We start from the raw sequence: 16,295 nt of genomic DNA on the forward strand, positions 1-16,295 counted from the left end.
TGGACAAGATGCAAAAAGTTATATTACATTTATTATACATACTAAGCTAGGAGTAAAATCATATATACAATTAATTAACGCAACATAACCGTAATTTGTTACTGACAATACTAACACTTGCATTAAGAAACATGAAGCCTCATCATGAAAAAGGCACAGAAATCCAGGAACAGTAACACTGAACCACTTAGCCTCTGTAGATCAAGCAAATACTCTACATCGCCATTTTTATATAGCTGCCAAAATTCAAATTCATTGACATTAACCGAAAAAGTAATGCCTCCAAAGCATATGAGTTCTAGACTATATAGTACATCAGATTACCCATTTGGCTTAAATTTATAGGTCTACTGTATCATTATATAGCAGGATGAGAAGTATTAAGTTTGACAGATTCGGATGAAGTGAGTGTTGGGTAAGACTTAGAGATATGATGCTGGAAGCTAGGCTTCAACCCTTTCGTGCATATATTTTTTAAATATTTTACATGTTAGGGTCTACCTCAACACCCATTGCTCACGAATCTTGTTTAAGAAAAGAACATTGTCACTTGATAGTTGGTATGTTAAAACAAAAGTCAAGGGCATGGTCAAATCTTAAAGGTAAGTTCAAAATGCACTAAAAGCATGTACGAGCACATAAAATCTCACTTTTTGAGCATATAGTACCAAGGTAGGGGTAATAGTAAAGAAACAACCAACATGATATTATCATACCTGGATTTCAAATTTCACAACACTCTGAGGCATTAAAACATTTGCATTGACAGAAGTTACATTGTCAATGTAATGGTTGTTTACGTGATTATTGGTGGCCGTGTTCTTGGAATCTTGAAGAGTATGAACAAGAATGCATTTCATGTTATAGAGCCCAACCTTCTTCCACCTGACATTTAGTCCTTGCAAAGCTCCAAGAATTTGGGTCATAATCTCCCGCGGATGAGCTGGAGACTTGGCGAAGTAGTCAAAAAGAGAAATTAGTGAAAAACAACACAAATATCTTGCATAGATCATAAAGTAAATGCAATTATTTTCTTCCCCACGACTTGTGCGTTGGATAATTAGCACATTTTTTTACTTGTAGCTCAAGGAAGAAAATATGGGGTACTAGGTACAGTTTGTTTACTCCAGCTGAAAAGAGAACAATAAGTTCACAATTCGAACCTGTAGTCCAACAAGCCATTGCTTCTTTCTGCATAATTGAGGTGACAGTATCCCATGATGAGGAAAAGTGCGCTTATCAGCTTCTGGAAAAGATACAGCGGGAGAAGTCTCCTGAAGAGAGACATGACAACCATGAATTTTTATGGTAATTTTTTTGGAAATTACAAGAAATGGTGAAAAAACTAGAATTTGTGTCAGGCAGCAAAACTACAATGACATAGTAAATAAGGGAAGCATCAATTCATTTGCTTATGCAAATCAGACACTAGTTGGTTCAACTTGTATACTTTAACCAGGACATGACAAATGAAGTTCAATTTTCGGAGAATGGTACAATTAAGATCAAATGATTACTTGCCGACACCATGCTGTAACAAAGAAGAAAATTTTAAACTTCTGGCAGTAATAATATATTCATGAATTGAACTTTCTACCAATTAAGTTTCCATTTCACTTCATTTCAAATGGGTCAAATGGGAGCACTGAAAAATGGTCAGATGACGTAGATCACCGCATGGTATTCTTTTTACACGATATGCATGGCATCACACAAAATGCCAAACGCTTTTCCAAGCTAAATAGAATAAGTCAATGTATTCTCTTTATATGCATTAGGTTATATAGGATATAATAAAGACAATATCATATTAATGGATCCCAAAAGTATTAGCTATACTGATGACCCGGTATTACGCGAGTCATTACAATGGTGAGAAGCTAGACACGTCTTATATTTTCCCCTTCAAGTGAATCATTTCCAACTGACCAGTAAAGTATTGCGTGTACATGGGAATTAAAAGCCACAATAGCTTCGGTTTTCAATTGGAGATGGGCATAAAATACATTGGAAATTTTTTGGTGGGCAAGTGAATTTGATCGGTGACTGCTTGATAGGCAATATTTGTGAATTTGACTGATCAACATGCTTCATTCTCCTATTCAGTTATTTGCTGTTTAAGCATCAATCACGAAGAGGGAATTACACAATAATTAACCCATTTGACTTTAAATCCTGTTAGATTGGTGAAAACTTCAGAGCAGCTGATCTTGAGATATATGTAGTACAGGTTAAACTACACTCAGAGATATCATGAAAGCTAGGTCAAGCACAAAACGAATAACTCTCAATTTCAATAAGGATCTATCATAAGGTTTTGAGAACATGTTGAACTTTTACATGTGAAAGCCACAGCAGAAGATCTACAGGGAGCAATGCCAATATATAAAGCATAAACATGATTAACGTAGCATATGAAGATTTAAAATACGATATACTCTCTATAAATTAATAGCATTGGGACCATCTAAATTCTATTAAATAAAAAGGCACCAATTAATTGATAAATTAATAATTTAAAAAAGTATAGAGTAAAATTCAAGATTCAGTAAACATGTACAAGTTAATTATATACTAATTAAATCAACTGAATATGATTGGGTCAAAGTATCTCCAAGAAAGATAATGTGTTGGACGCAACCAATCTTGTAGGCTCAGTGTATATTGTAAAATATTCACATAGCGACAATAGAAAGTTGTTTTTGATATTACAAAATCCATTCTGTGGAAGAAATGGCAGCATATAACTTAATGAGTCTTTAAGTAAAGAAGTCATTCATGAATACTTAAAGAGTTAGTTATCATGATAAAATCCATATATCCTGACGAAAATGATCCTAGCTCAGATATTTTAAAATTAAAATAAATATTTAGCAACAATACATAAAAATCTACTGATGATTAAGCTGGAGATGACACTGTAGCTTTGGATCACGTGACTGACAAGGAACAAATCGAGAATCAACAATATTTTATAACGTTTATGATAGTTTAAATTCTTGAGCTTCTAGTTGCAATAAGAAAAATATATGACATTCAATTAGATTTGAATTTTTTTTTGAAAAAACAACCAACGTGAGATTCTAATCTTAATAAAATTTGATAGTTAATGAATTCTACATTTTTAGGCATAGTTTGGTATACATGATAGGATAAACATGTGATATATAATATAAGGATAAGTTAAGGATATATATTTAATGTTTGGTATTATTTTAATAAGAGTGATTAAATTTATATATTAGATTGTAATGACAAAATTAATATTATCATAATAAATTTTATAATTTCAAAGTTGTTGCTTGAGTTCATATTTCTTATCTGTTCATGCGCCGACAGTACTTGCGTGATATATTTATTTTTACGTAATGTTATATATTATATAATATGATAATTGAGCCCTTGATTTTATGAGTCAAGTCAAATATCAATTTTTAAGTTTAATCGAGTGATACTAATAATTTTATTGAGATTTATAAAAATCATTTGTGGTGTTTTTTATATATTGAGGGCAATTAAGTCATTTGTGGTATTTTTTATCACTAAATTAAAATTATCACATTTCATAAAAGGTATATTTTATCCTTATATAAAATTATTTATCACAGGCCCGTGATATTATCATGTGCTTTCTAAAACGATACCAAACGTGTGATAAGGAGGATTATTTATCAATCCCTCTCTTATCCAGCGTACCAAACTATACCTTAGTAATTATTAATTTATAACACAAACAGTAACATAAAAAGCGCTTCTAGAAACATATCATAATATTAATGTCAAAATTACTTTTTTATCCTTTTAGCTCAAGTTAGGACTGAGAAAAGTTACTATTTCTTTTACAATATTAATCTATATAACTTATACTAAATTTGGACCTACAGCTTTATATACCATAAAGACAAGAACATGTTATGTTAATCTGCAGGAATGCAAAGCTTCAATCAAATGCATGATAAAAAAGTAAAAAAGTCGATACAAACATACCACAGATTCCTGAAATTCACCACCAAGATATCCAGTGGATATGGGGGCGCGGTTGTCAAATAACAGATAGTATGCCACAGTCGCCTGCAGAATAATGTGATTCAGTTAACTCCACTTAAAGTGTTCAACGAGAAATAATTAATTTATAATATAGCATACATCATTTTGTATCCTTTTTTGCAACGACTCAATCAGCTGGCCCCTGTCAAATTCCATCCTAACAACTTCTTGAACTATCTCTTCATCCAGCTGCAAAAGCAAATTGGTTCAAGTACTACGAGCACAAAAAACTCCGGCGACTGACCAAGAATGTTATGCAGACAAGTTACAGCATCATGTAACCAGTCAAAAAAGCTCATCCTCCTTTTATCAGTAACAAGGTGGTGTTGACAATTATATGGCAATTATGCAAGACAATTCATTTATACAATATGCAGAGTCCACTGACAAAAAGGGCCCAGAAATGCTAATTGGACAAATGCCAGACCCACTCTCATCAGTCGATGGCATGCTTTAAACCAATTGTTGGAGAAAATAAGAAATTAATGCTTTCCATATCTATCCCCGGAGAAAAAAAGAAAGAAATGGAGAAAAGAACAAAAAAAGGCACCTCGACAAACAAAATACGGACGTATAACAAATATATACCTTTTTCAGGTGCTCCACTGCATTAGGTGGAGTAATAGCTAAATAGCGAGGAAGATGAAACCTAAACCAAGGGTGCTGACGAATCTCATGGATTGTTATCCTCTTCATAGGGTCCACTACCAGCATTCTTGGGATTAAATCACGAGCTCCATGAGACAAATGGCTTGGAAGAGTATACAAGCCACTCTAAAGTTATTCAGAAAAATTAATTAGTATAATCATCTCCATACCAACATGCTAGCATATTAAACAAAATACTGAGCTCAAAACTCATTTAGTGGACCTTTATTTTCTTGAAGAGGTTGGGAATGTTTTCATCATCAAAAGGAAGAGAACCGCAAAGAAGAGCGTACAAAATCACACCACAACTCCAAATATCAACCTCTGGGCCAGCATAGAGCTTTCCAGACACAACCTGCAATTAATTTCCACATATGTAATTTATTTTTCAAAACATTTTTCATAGAAAAGATTGCTATAGATCATTCCAATAACAACTCTCAATCAAAATTATTTTGAAACAAAAACCTCAGGAGCAGCATAGTTTGGGCTTCCACAACTTGTTCTCAAAAAATGTCCATCCCGCATAATGTTGCTCAAGCCAAAATCAGCTAGCTTCACATTTCCATTGGAATCCAGAAGCAAGTTCTCAGGTTTGAGGTCACGATGAACCACCATGTTTCTGTGACAGTACTCAACTCCTGCAATAATCTGTTCCCAGAAAGAAAATCATAAACCTGATTTATTCCCTTATCTCGAGGGCCATCAATTAGAAAAGACAAATGACAGAGAACTTCACCTGCTGAAAAAAGTGCCGAGCTTCATCCTCTGCTAACCTGCCCTTTTCAACTATATAATCAAAGAGCTCCCCACGTTTCACATACTCCATCACAACATAAATGTCTAACTGTGTCTCTATCACCTCATAAAGACGTATCACGTGTGGATGCACAAACAATCGACAAATTTTGATTTCTCTTCTAACTGCAAAAGATTTTTAGTTCTTAGAAAATGCAGTGCAAATGCTAATCTCACAGAAAATGGACTTAAAGTAAACACTATAATGTGAAGAAAATAGCATCAAAGGTGTAAAAATGAAAATTGTTAGTTTTCACACCATGGACAAAAAGCCTTCCAGAAGACAATCGGAACGAATCAAAGAGCATATTCTTTAAACGGTGACATACAACTTACAAGCACAAATTCACACCTTTTTCCTCCATGTCAGGGCTTTTCATTTTACGACGGTTCAGGATTTTAATAGCCACTTTATATCCAGTCAGAACGTGCTCAGCTATTTTAACCTTCCCAAAGGAACCATGCCCAAGTGTTTTTCCAAGCCGGTAGTTCCTCACAAGTGAATCGGCAGTATTACCTCTGGTCTCCATATCTCAGCTGAACAAAGAAACCTGGAGCAGTTCAAAACCCGTGTTATTGTTCTAGCTAAAGTCAGATAGACTAATAACTTTTAATTCACTGAATGTGCAGTGGTTTCCACTGAACTTGTTATAGATTCCAAAAATTTACACGTCAAGGTAATATAGTTCTGCCCAGATCATAATCCTATAGATCACAAAAACGTTCTGAAACAACAATTAGATGAAACATTTGTGCAACTGTTGTTCGATGCTGAAATAAGTTTTGGTAGTAAAACAAAAGGAGATATCCAGGTGATTGTGGTTCTCTGCCGTGGTCTCCTTGATTGAGAATAAACGAGATGAAGTCTTCGTTCTTACATGAATTCCCAATAAAGGCCAGAACGTTAAAGTCAAACCTCGCTAAGACCAAAACGTCGCACACTGAGATTCACAAAAAATTACAAGCGCATATATTCCACACATGCTCACTCATAGGTTCACCAGGAGAAATCGATCTCTCCCCATAAGCAATCACTCAAAGTCCAAACGACAAAATTCCATCCTTACAGTCAGTCAATTACCTCCCAACACGCTACGGATTAGAAAATTCGAACATAAAAATCAATGATCAATCACAAAAACGATCGCCAATAAACAACCACATATCTGTAATCTCGACAAAAACACTAAAAGAACTCCATTTCCAGGAAATAAAAAAGTTGATCACATCGTAATAAAAATCGACAAAAAAGTTGATTTCCCAGAGGAAAGTACCTTACATCCAAGCACCGCGTACAATGATACTGCAACTCCAATCCTCCGAGCAAATATGAAGAGAAAGGAAGGAAGCGTGGGCTCAGTGCAAGCGGTGAAACGAGAAATCCAAAGGAAAACGAAGCAAGTATGATTGGACATATAATAGGAAATGAAAGGGACCAATTCTATCTGTTATCAGCTAAAACCTTTTGAATAAATTTTTAGTCCCACGTGTAAATATTATCTCTCCAATTCACCAATTTTTTGTCTTTTTTATTTGTCCACGTGTAAACGATAAATGATCTAACGATAATTTTATATAAATGAATAATGGTTCATAAATCTGATCATTTAAATCAAGCACAATAATTTCTTTATTTGTTCAATTTGTTACGTGTTTGGCTGTCTTTTTGGTTTGACAAAATAACACCCACATGATAGTAGCATGAAATGTAGAACATGATACACGAAAATTCATACTACTGTTTCACGAGTCAATTTTTTTGAGACCGATATTAACTCGACCTGACTCATTTAAAAGTATACTTTCATGTCAAAATATTATTTTTCATTGTATATATAGACTGAATTGACTTATCTTACAGATAAAAATATGTGAGTCTGTCTTATGGAAGACCTACTAATTTTGATAATATTCTAATATTTTCGATGTGATTTTTGTATTTCCTCAAAATGATATAATATATTAAATTTATACGCACAATATTGTAGCGTATATAAATGTTTATATCTTTAATGGTCTGACTTTATGACACCGATTAATTTTTACGAAGATATCATATTTATTTAGATAAATAATGTTTTTCATATAATTTACTCATAAATACAATATGTAATCGACTTTTTTTTTTTGAAACTATATGTAATCGACTTTAAAAAATAAAAAATTCACATATTATCTCTACTAATAACATATTTTATATAATTGTATTATCTTTATCTAAATAATAATTACAAAATATAACAAAATTTTATGAATCAATTAATATACACACATCGCGTGTACGACGTTCGTTAGTATTTATACTATGTATAATGGTTGAGACTCTGGTCTGACTTTGTGACACAAATTATTTTTTTAAGAAAATATCATATTTATTTAGATAAATAATGTTTTCGTATTATTTATTCATAACTACAATTTCTATTACACTTTAAAAATTCAAAAATTAATGTATATTCTCTACAAATTATAATTTAATATAACTGCATTATTGTTATATAAATAATAATTAAAAATTATAACAAAATTTTATTAATCAACTCAATCTATTAATGATCATGATAATGATTCATATACGTAATAGTCGTTATTTTACACATATATATTGTATGTATCTTGTTCACTACTATTTATAAATAATAAGCAATAGAGTCGTGCACGGCGGCCAAAAATAATCCGAAATATTTCTCATATTTTTTTACTTTATTTATTAATTTAATGCATTCTTGGAGTTGTTTTGATTATTTTATTTTATCTGAAAATATTAACAAATTATTTTATATCAAGTCTTCCATTGCACATTTTATTTTAGCTTCAAATTAAAAACAACCATAAATAAAATAAAATATTGTAAATGCGACATGTACACGGGGTTCGAAGTTTTTCATCTCTCAAAGGAAAGCCCATACCAGTGGAACCCAGTAAGCCCAAAGATAAACATCATTTGGGCTTAGGCGTACCACAAGTTAATGGGCTACTGCGTTGTAAATAAGGCCCATTTGTGAATTGCAAGATCCATTCAACCAATACATTCTATATGTTGTACTTTAATTTATTTTTGTTTAAAACGTTCAGCAAAATCGAAATTGTCATAAAAACACATTTGAAAATATTGACAATCCGAGCTTTTGTATTTTATTTTTTTTAAAAAAAATGAATCGAGATTGTGCTTGACGAATTTGATTTGGAGGAAGAATTTCAAATGACACTCGTCTTTAATGTATTTAAAAACAAATACAATAATTATTGAATTACTAAGAATTGATTTAAAATAAAGGCAAAAACTTGTGTGAGACGGTCTCACGAGTCGTATTTTGTGATACAGATATCTTATTTGGGTCATCCATGAAAAAGTATTACTTTTTATACTAAGAGTATTACTTTTTATTGTGAATATCGGTAGGGACTAGGGTTGACCTGTCTCACAAATAAAGATTCGTCAGACCGTCTCACAATATACCCACTCTAAAATCTATTTGAATTTTGTAAAATCTATACACGACTTGATCTATACACGACTTGAAATTTGTGATCAATTAGATTTGAATACCTAAATAAATTATTATTTAAGCCATGACGTAATCAACCTACTACATTAATATCGTGTATGTCAAACATACTGCCCACCAAACTACATTATGAAGATTGCTCTAATTCCAGCAAGACTACAAAATGTGACATATTTTGCTTATATATGTGTGTTCTTTGTTTGATACCTAAAAGTCTATAACCATTATTTGATTTGTAAAAATTTAATAGATTATTCCATGCTCTGTCTTCTAATAATCATTTTTGTGAAATAATATTGATACTAACGTAAAATTTTAGGGTCCGCTTCGAGCAAGTGTCACTAGTCCAGACGCAGGTTTTGAAATTACCCTGAGGCTGAAATAACGAATGGGACCGGGAGGGTGTCCCGACATAGCGTCGGACAACATAGTCCCTCCGCCGCTCAAGTCAGAGACTGAGGATATATGGGAGAGCAGCTAAGGGTGCTGCTGAAAACAATATCTTGAATCCTCTAACTGCATACTCAAACCTGGTATTTATAGGAGAATACATGGGCTCTTGATGAACTTGTCTTCCGTTTGGACTAAAGATGGGCCAGAGGTAGTGAGCTCATCCATAAAATATCAAATATTGTTATAATATGATATTTTGCTACAAGCATCATGACTAGAAAACAAGATACTCGATATTGTTTGGTGACACAATTAAATCACATCCAAATACAAAACTATTTTTTAAATGCTCGTGATTTTTATTGTACTTGTTTATTCATCTTGCAAATTTGTTGGGTTTTGTATTTTTATTTTATATTATTTTCAACATACAGGTTGGGCAGATTCAGATTCGAAGCTAATCTAATATAGGCACTTTTATTTTTTTCCAAATGCAAGCAATCTCAAAGACCCCCCAAAGCCAACCTCTACTTTTTTTTTTGTACGCTATGATATTTTTGGTGCTTATATTGAATATTAATATGATTCACCTATTTTTCTACCGATAATTTTGAGTCTTTTTTTTCTTGCAGTGACATATGTTTAATTGCTTTGATATTTAATGTCGATGAATTTTACATCATCTGACACCAAGATCTCATATTCAAGATGAAGTTTCGAGTTCGAGATCTAATTGTTTAAATGAGTCATTTTTGAATTAACAAGAACTTGTAATCAGTTGTGTAAAAAAGTGGAAATTTGAGATACATCAACAATTTAATTCTTAGAAGTATCGATATAAGCTAATTATGACAACAAAAAGTCAAAACATTAATTAAAGAAAACCTATAGAAGAAATTGTGTGCACAAATTGATGTATGTCAAAAATATACTAGAACTTAATTAACTCTTTTTTGTTGTAATCTTCTTTTGTTAGAATTGCGCAAATCTTTTACAATGCTTGGCTTGGCAGCAGAATTACTATAAAAATTCATATTTGATGTTATCATGGAAAAGGTGCTTCTTGCATGCCTTGTAACTAACACCAGGCTTTGGGATATCACAAAGAAACACTTGAGAATAATTCCAAACCAAGTCATTGATGAAACCGAAGCAGAATACAACTCCACCTTTGCTCTTCTTGTTAGCTTTATGGTTGTTGAACAATCAATTCATTCAAACCACCGAGAATCCAAATCCAGCACAAATTTAAAAGAAACCACCTTCATTTCTTCCATTTCAAGTGACTCTTACAAGGGGACAGAAAAATGGGAAGAACAGGCGAAATCATGAGAAGATCAATCTTCACTTTCTTGAAAGATTTTCAGTATTTCACATTGTTTCCTTCGCTTATCGTGTTCCCTTATGCTGTCTCGATTCTCTTAGCGCAGTCACTCGTCTCATCGTCGCATCTTTTCGCATTAGTCCATGGTCGAGTGAGGTCTCTTCTTCTTGCCGCAGGATTCCCTCTATCATCAGAGCTATTTGCAGTTCTCGACCTTAAACTCTCTGAAACCATTTTTACATACCTTTTAGTCCTGCCCTTTTCCCTCTCTTTCCTCCTCCTTGCCAAAGCATCCGTTGTTATTCGAGCTCTCGACCACCGTAAATTTGAAAAAGCATATCCATTTTCTTCTTGGATTTCAGTTTTCAATACCCTTTGCATCACGCAACTTTGGAATTCATTAGTCATGCTATCTGCAAATGCGACGAGCTTCTGTATTCTTTTAATATATTTCAATCTTTTGGATGTGTTAGGCCTTTCTTCTAGGGGATTTCTGCTTCTCCTGTCTGCAACTGGAGCCATCATTTACTCCATCATTTTTTCTAATTCCTACATCACATGTAACCTGGCATTAGTGTTATCAGGAATGGAAAAACAAGGAGGATTTACCATGATTGTAAAGGCGTTTTTCCTGATAAGAGGCAGGACCGTAACCGGATTGTCATTAGCCGTGTCTCTCAATTTCGCCTTGGCTGCCATTGAAGCATTGTTTCAGTATCGTGTAACAAAGGTTTATCATAATTCTATGGCTCTCAGTTCCTTCTTGGTTCTCGAGGGAATGCTCGTTGCGTATTTGTACAGTATACTTCTTGTTCTAGATACGATCAGTGGTTGTGTTTTCGCGGAAAGCTGTAGAAATGATCCACCGGAAAGATTGCCAGTCGCTTGCGTACCCAAAGACTTTTCAGGTTCTTCTTTGAAGTTCTTGGCCGGTGACCAACATCGGGGTGCGGATCCAACGGGAAGGAGGAAGGACCTTCGACACCCTCAAATGGAAATGTATTCAAATTTCTTTTGTAATTGAAAAATAAAAGTCATCACAACCAACATTTTTTCAGTTTATTGTAAATTACTGTAGAGTTGTGTACTAGGAGTTCATCGAATTTCCGACTTATCTTTTATAACTCTGATCATCATGGGTCCATAATCTCATACGCTTGGTGGGAGAAACTAGAACTCACCACCTCTCCTAATTCTGATAGGCTCTGCCATCAAACTAAGAGGCTTCTCGAAATCGTGATTTGGCTCAGTTTTGACAGATGAAAGTTAGAGAAAATCACCGCAGGGACAAGTTCATGAAATTTGATGATTCAAGAATTTCTTTTCTTTTTTAAAAAACGAAACGTGTATTGTGTTTTTTCCCTAAAAAACTGTGTCCCACATGGTTTTTGCATTGAAGTCACACCAGAAACATGTGTATGAAAGAAAGAAAAAGAATAACATAAGCAAAGAACCTACTTGAATCACCAAATACGTAATCAGTTGGAGATTTTGTCATCCAATTTGCACCATCCCAAGTAAGTTCATTTCCACGATGAGTTGTTGGACATGAAAGATCATAAACCACGACGAGAGACTAAAAATCGATGTCGTTGAAAGCATTCCAATATTTGAATAGTGAGTTCAAAAAAAATTTATACAACATGACAAGCAAAACATGGTGAAAACATGTGGGATTTTTATTATTTTTTTTAAGAAAAGCTTTGAATATTGTAACGTTTAAGATTCGACGACTGTCACCACTGTACCAAAACGAGTCTTTTCAGCGTGCGTATGTCCTCACTCATACGTACCCTAAAAAACTTATCAAGGGGTCACCTATCCCAGAATTGCGCCAATCAAGCACGCTTAACTTTGGAGTTCTTATTTGATGAGGAATAAGTCTCTTGTGAGACGGTCTCACGAATCTTTGTATGTGAGACGGGTCAACCCTACCGATATTTACAACAAAAAATAATATTCTTAGCATAAAAAGTAATACTTTTTCATGGATAACCCAAATAAGAGATCCGTCTCACAAAATACGACCCATGAGACCGACTCACACAAGTTTTTACCTTTGATGAAGATGCATCTTCTTGATATGAGTAGTATATATCAAATCTCTTAAACTCTCCTCAACACCGAAGTCTCATACATGAACAGTTTTGGAATCCCTCTCCTTCCGGTGTAAGATCGATTCATTCATGTTTCCCTCGCCTAACCTTTGCCTAGAAGCTTGCCAAGAACCGCTCATTGTCCGTGCAACCTCATGACACCGACGATAACAAATATCTTTAGATGTATTCCAAGATCTAGTGACACATTAGATGTATTCTTGTAATGGAATAATGATGTCGTTCATATTCTTATTTTACTATCTCTTGAGGATGTCCAGTATACATGTATTTTAACTTTTTTTACCACTTTTAATGAATGTTTACTTCATTAAAAAAAAAAAAAGAAGAAGAAGCCAGATCCGACATCCATTTCATATGCTTCATATAATGAGACAAATAAGAATAAGAATTTCCAACAAAATTTATTTCAAAAAACAAAACACTGAAGTTAAAAAAAATAAGCAGTTGCAAGCATGGATATAGACATTATGCTATATATGTAGCTAGCAATCCTTTTCGCATCAAAATTCTTCGACTCTAACGGCATCACGAGCCATTTCATATGCATCTTTCAGCCTGGATTTCTTCACCCCGGCTGTGAACCAGACTTTATCAGACTTGTAGCTTTCGACATTGACACTCGTCACCTTAACCCACACCAACACCTTAGTCTTCAATCCTTCGATCCCGGAGAGCTTTCCCCTCGATAATGTACCTTTCACACGAGTTGAGTATCTCAAAATGGAAGAGTCCTTGAAGCACACCTCGCATGGAGAGGGTAAGTAGACGATGAGCTTGGATTTTGAGTCGTCGTATTCATAACACGTTATGTTTTGGGGAAATAGACCTTGAGGAAGATTGTTTTCTCGGAGGAGATCGGGCAACGACTTAGTTGGTTTTCCTGTGGAGAAAGTCAGCATACATCAAACGACTGAATCCAAGTATGGATGGGCGTGTTACCGAAATGAATTACCACATTTGTTGAAATCCGGGTTAGGGAAATGGAACAAATATCACCTCATTTTCCAATCTGGGTGACATTGTTTGCTACACTTAAAACACAATTTTTTGCTACATCAACAGTAAATTAATCACTTGTACAAACCCTGACTTTATATTTGACTTGTATCACCTAACAGAACACATGGTAAATATTAAAGCTCTGTAGCAAACTATATATTATCAAGTGTAGCATGAGATTTTCATCTAACAATTACTTCAACTCTTTGTAAAGTCATTTAACATGCGTTGGCATAAAAACTGATTCTCCATAACTTATCTCTGCTTCAATCTACCTAAAACACCACATTCCTTCGGAAATTTAAACTCATCTATATTTTATAAGCGACATGAATTGGCAATGTTGAGTCTTAAGACATACTTGGGAAATTTCATAAATTTATTAGCTCCTTACCTTTGAGCTTGTTGAATACCCATTTAGCCTTCTCTTCGACTGTACTCGAAAATGTCTGCATCAGATCAAATTATAGTCAACAGATGAAACTTGGAATAGGTTATCAGTTATCTTTGATCCGATATCAAATGAGGTCAAGACTCAGGGTATAAAGCATTTTCAAAGAGAATGTCATCTAACCTCAAGTTAACAGAACGGACAGATGAAAATATAGACTGTCTTCAATAAAGTCTTTAAGTACTGAGTGATAAATACAATTGAGCTAAGAGCTTAAAACACATCCAAATCTTAACTGGAAGTTGATATGCATGACATCTATCCTTTTCAATCGGTCATCTAATCAAACTTGTAGGGAAGTTTTTGATTCTTTTACAGAACTTCAACTGAATAAGATTGATGAATAGACATATTACCGAGTTAACCGTGCTAATTGCTACTGTGCTATTCTAGTCACCACTTCCATGTTTTAAGTCATAAAACGAGAAGAGAGGTTTTCAAGAAAAACTGGAAGATCAGAAATCGTTGGCAAAAATAATTGAAAAGGAAAGAAAACTACAATTCATCTGCGGATAAATAAATGAAACCAAAGGTGGCTAATTTATATGGATAGATGTTAAAGAAAAGGCGAATAATCCAGTTATTTATATTTCATTCCATCCTGAGTCCTGACAATAACTTCCTCCTCATTCAATACATCATTGATATTATAACATTCAACAACATTTTCTTACAGGAACTACTTTGGTACATAAACTGTGGGTTCCTAAACATAACCCACAATTAAGAAAGATCCATAGTATGAGGAGGGTTGTTAAATAAACTTCTGAATTAAAATTTCTTCTTAATTCATGATTTCTATAACCAACATCCTACCACTGTGTTACCTTGTCAATTCACAGTCTCCGATTTATGTTGCAACGCTAGAAACATTTGCAGTTAGCTGTTAATATTCCACATATGTCATACAAAACTAGTCATATTTTGATGCATCCAACCATGTGTTCTCCAGAAAAAAAAAGGGAAAAACAAAATCTATCCTGACGTCATAGCATTGACCAAACCATAAAATCTTAAAGAAATAAGCAAAGCATTAACTATACAGTCCCTCTTCATTATCTCTTCACTGAGATTTCACCACATAAAACGCAAGAAACGTTCCATTTTGACGGAATTCGTGTTCTCCTCGGCCAGGGTGGATCATGAAATTCAAGGGATGGTGACTTGGTGTGATTAGGTCCGCGAATCTTACAGTCTTTTGTACTTTAGAAGTTGAGTTTTTTTAAAACCCAAGAAATTTTGGAAAAAAAAAATTTCATGGTCGATGCCATTTTCCGATATTTACACTTTCATTCACCAAGAATCACCAAATAGATCTCAATCCGACAATTCGTTCATCGAATACACAAATTAAGCATCCATCACAAACAGAGAACGTGTTCAATTAAACTGACACCAAATGCATGCGTATTATAAACAAACCAAAATGCGGTCAAATCTGAAACCCAATCCAAAAAAGAAATTAAGGGTAAACGAAAAGGGTATACCGAGATGTCTTGGGAGATGTTGGAGATCTCTTCTTTTGCTTTTTTTGAAACCCAAAATGTACTTGCTTTTAGGCTCCCCACTTTTATCAAAGCTTTCTCCATTTTCCGCCTTTTCTTGTTAATTTTTGTTTTTGCAAAATGGGATCTTTCAAACCAATAATGTGAGATCTTATCGAATCCCCCGAGTGTGTCTTAATTCTCTCGATCTCTCTCTCACTTCTTTCTGGATCATTCATTCGCAAGCCATAACAGTTGGTGTGTCACAGCTAATCTGAGCTTTGCCACTGGCTACTGAAAATAACGGCTCCCCTAAACAAGACAAGGACTTTTGATTTTTTTTTTTTTAAAAAAAAATATTTAAATAACAATTATTATTATAATAATAATTGTCGGTGGAAATTTTAATGAAGAAATTCATAATTTCAATTTTTTAATAATTCCATTTTGAAAGTCATAACTGTGAATAAATGAAATAAAAATTAAATAATTTGGTATATCATTATACTTCGACCCCTATAC

The 16,295-nt window shown here is 33.8% G+C and overlaps 3 protein-coding genes across 5 annotated transcripts; 1 reads left to right on the forward strand and 2 right to left on the reverse strand.

Moving 5' to 3' along the window:
- LOC140957281 (SNF1-related protein kinase catalytic subunit alpha KIN10-like) lies at positions 1–6,927 on the reverse strand. Of its 3 annotated transcripts, none has more exons than XM_073414462.1 (11): positions 6,768–6,927; positions 5,846–6,044; positions 5,435–5,619; positions 5,164–5,346; positions 4,919–5,050; positions 4,636–4,821; positions 4,147–4,236; positions 3,988–4,071; positions 1,164–1,274; positions 717–950; positions 1–236 (listed from the first exon to the last, which is right to left on the reverse strand). In XM_073414462.1, exons 2-11 carry the CDS (start codon positions 6,021–6,023, stop codon positions 123–125), a joined length of 1,497 nt encoding a protein of 498 aa, XP_073270563.1. In that variant the 5' UTR covers positions 6,024–6,044; positions 6,768–6,927; the 3' UTR covers positions 1–122. The 3 variants fall into 3 exon arrangements, with proteins under 3 accessions (XP_073270563.1, XP_073270564.1, XP_073270565.1); XM_073414463.1 differs by having other exon boundaries at positions 6,773–6,926; XM_073414464.1 differs by lacking the exon at positions 6,768–6,927 and having other exon boundaries at positions 5,830–6,030.
- Positions 6,928–10,702: 3,775 nt separating this feature from the next.
- Positions 10,703–11,743, forward strand: LOC140957157 (uncharacterized). Its single transcript, XM_073414287.1, has one exon. The coding sequence runs from the start codon at positions 10,703–10,705 to the stop codon at positions 11,741–11,743; it is 1,041 nt and encodes a 346-aa protein (XP_073270388.1).
- A 1,440-nt stretch (positions 11,744–13,183) lies between these two features.
- On the reverse strand, positions 13,184–16,069 carry LOC140956530 (uncharacterized protein At5g01610-like). The gene is made up of 3 exons (XM_073413300.1): positions 15,777–16,069; positions 14,233–14,287; positions 13,184–13,719 (listed from the first exon to the last, which is right to left on the reverse strand). The coding sequence occupies exons 1-3, from the start codon at positions 15,876–15,878 to the stop codon at positions 13,340–13,342; spliced, it is 537 nt and encodes a 178-aa protein (XP_073269401.1). The 5' UTR covers positions 15,879–16,069; the 3' UTR covers positions 13,184–13,339.
- Between the last annotated feature and the right edge of the window lie 226 nt (positions 16,070–16,295).

Source organism: Primulina huaijiensis, chromosome 14 (genome assembly GCF_012295235.1).
Source record: "Primulina huaijiensis isolate GDHJ02 chromosome 14, ASM1229523v2, whole genome shotgun sequence".
In the NCBI taxonomy this organism is placed as follows: domain Eukaryota; kingdom Viridiplantae; phylum Streptophyta; class Magnoliopsida; order Lamiales; family Gesneriaceae; genus Primulina; species Primulina huaijiensis.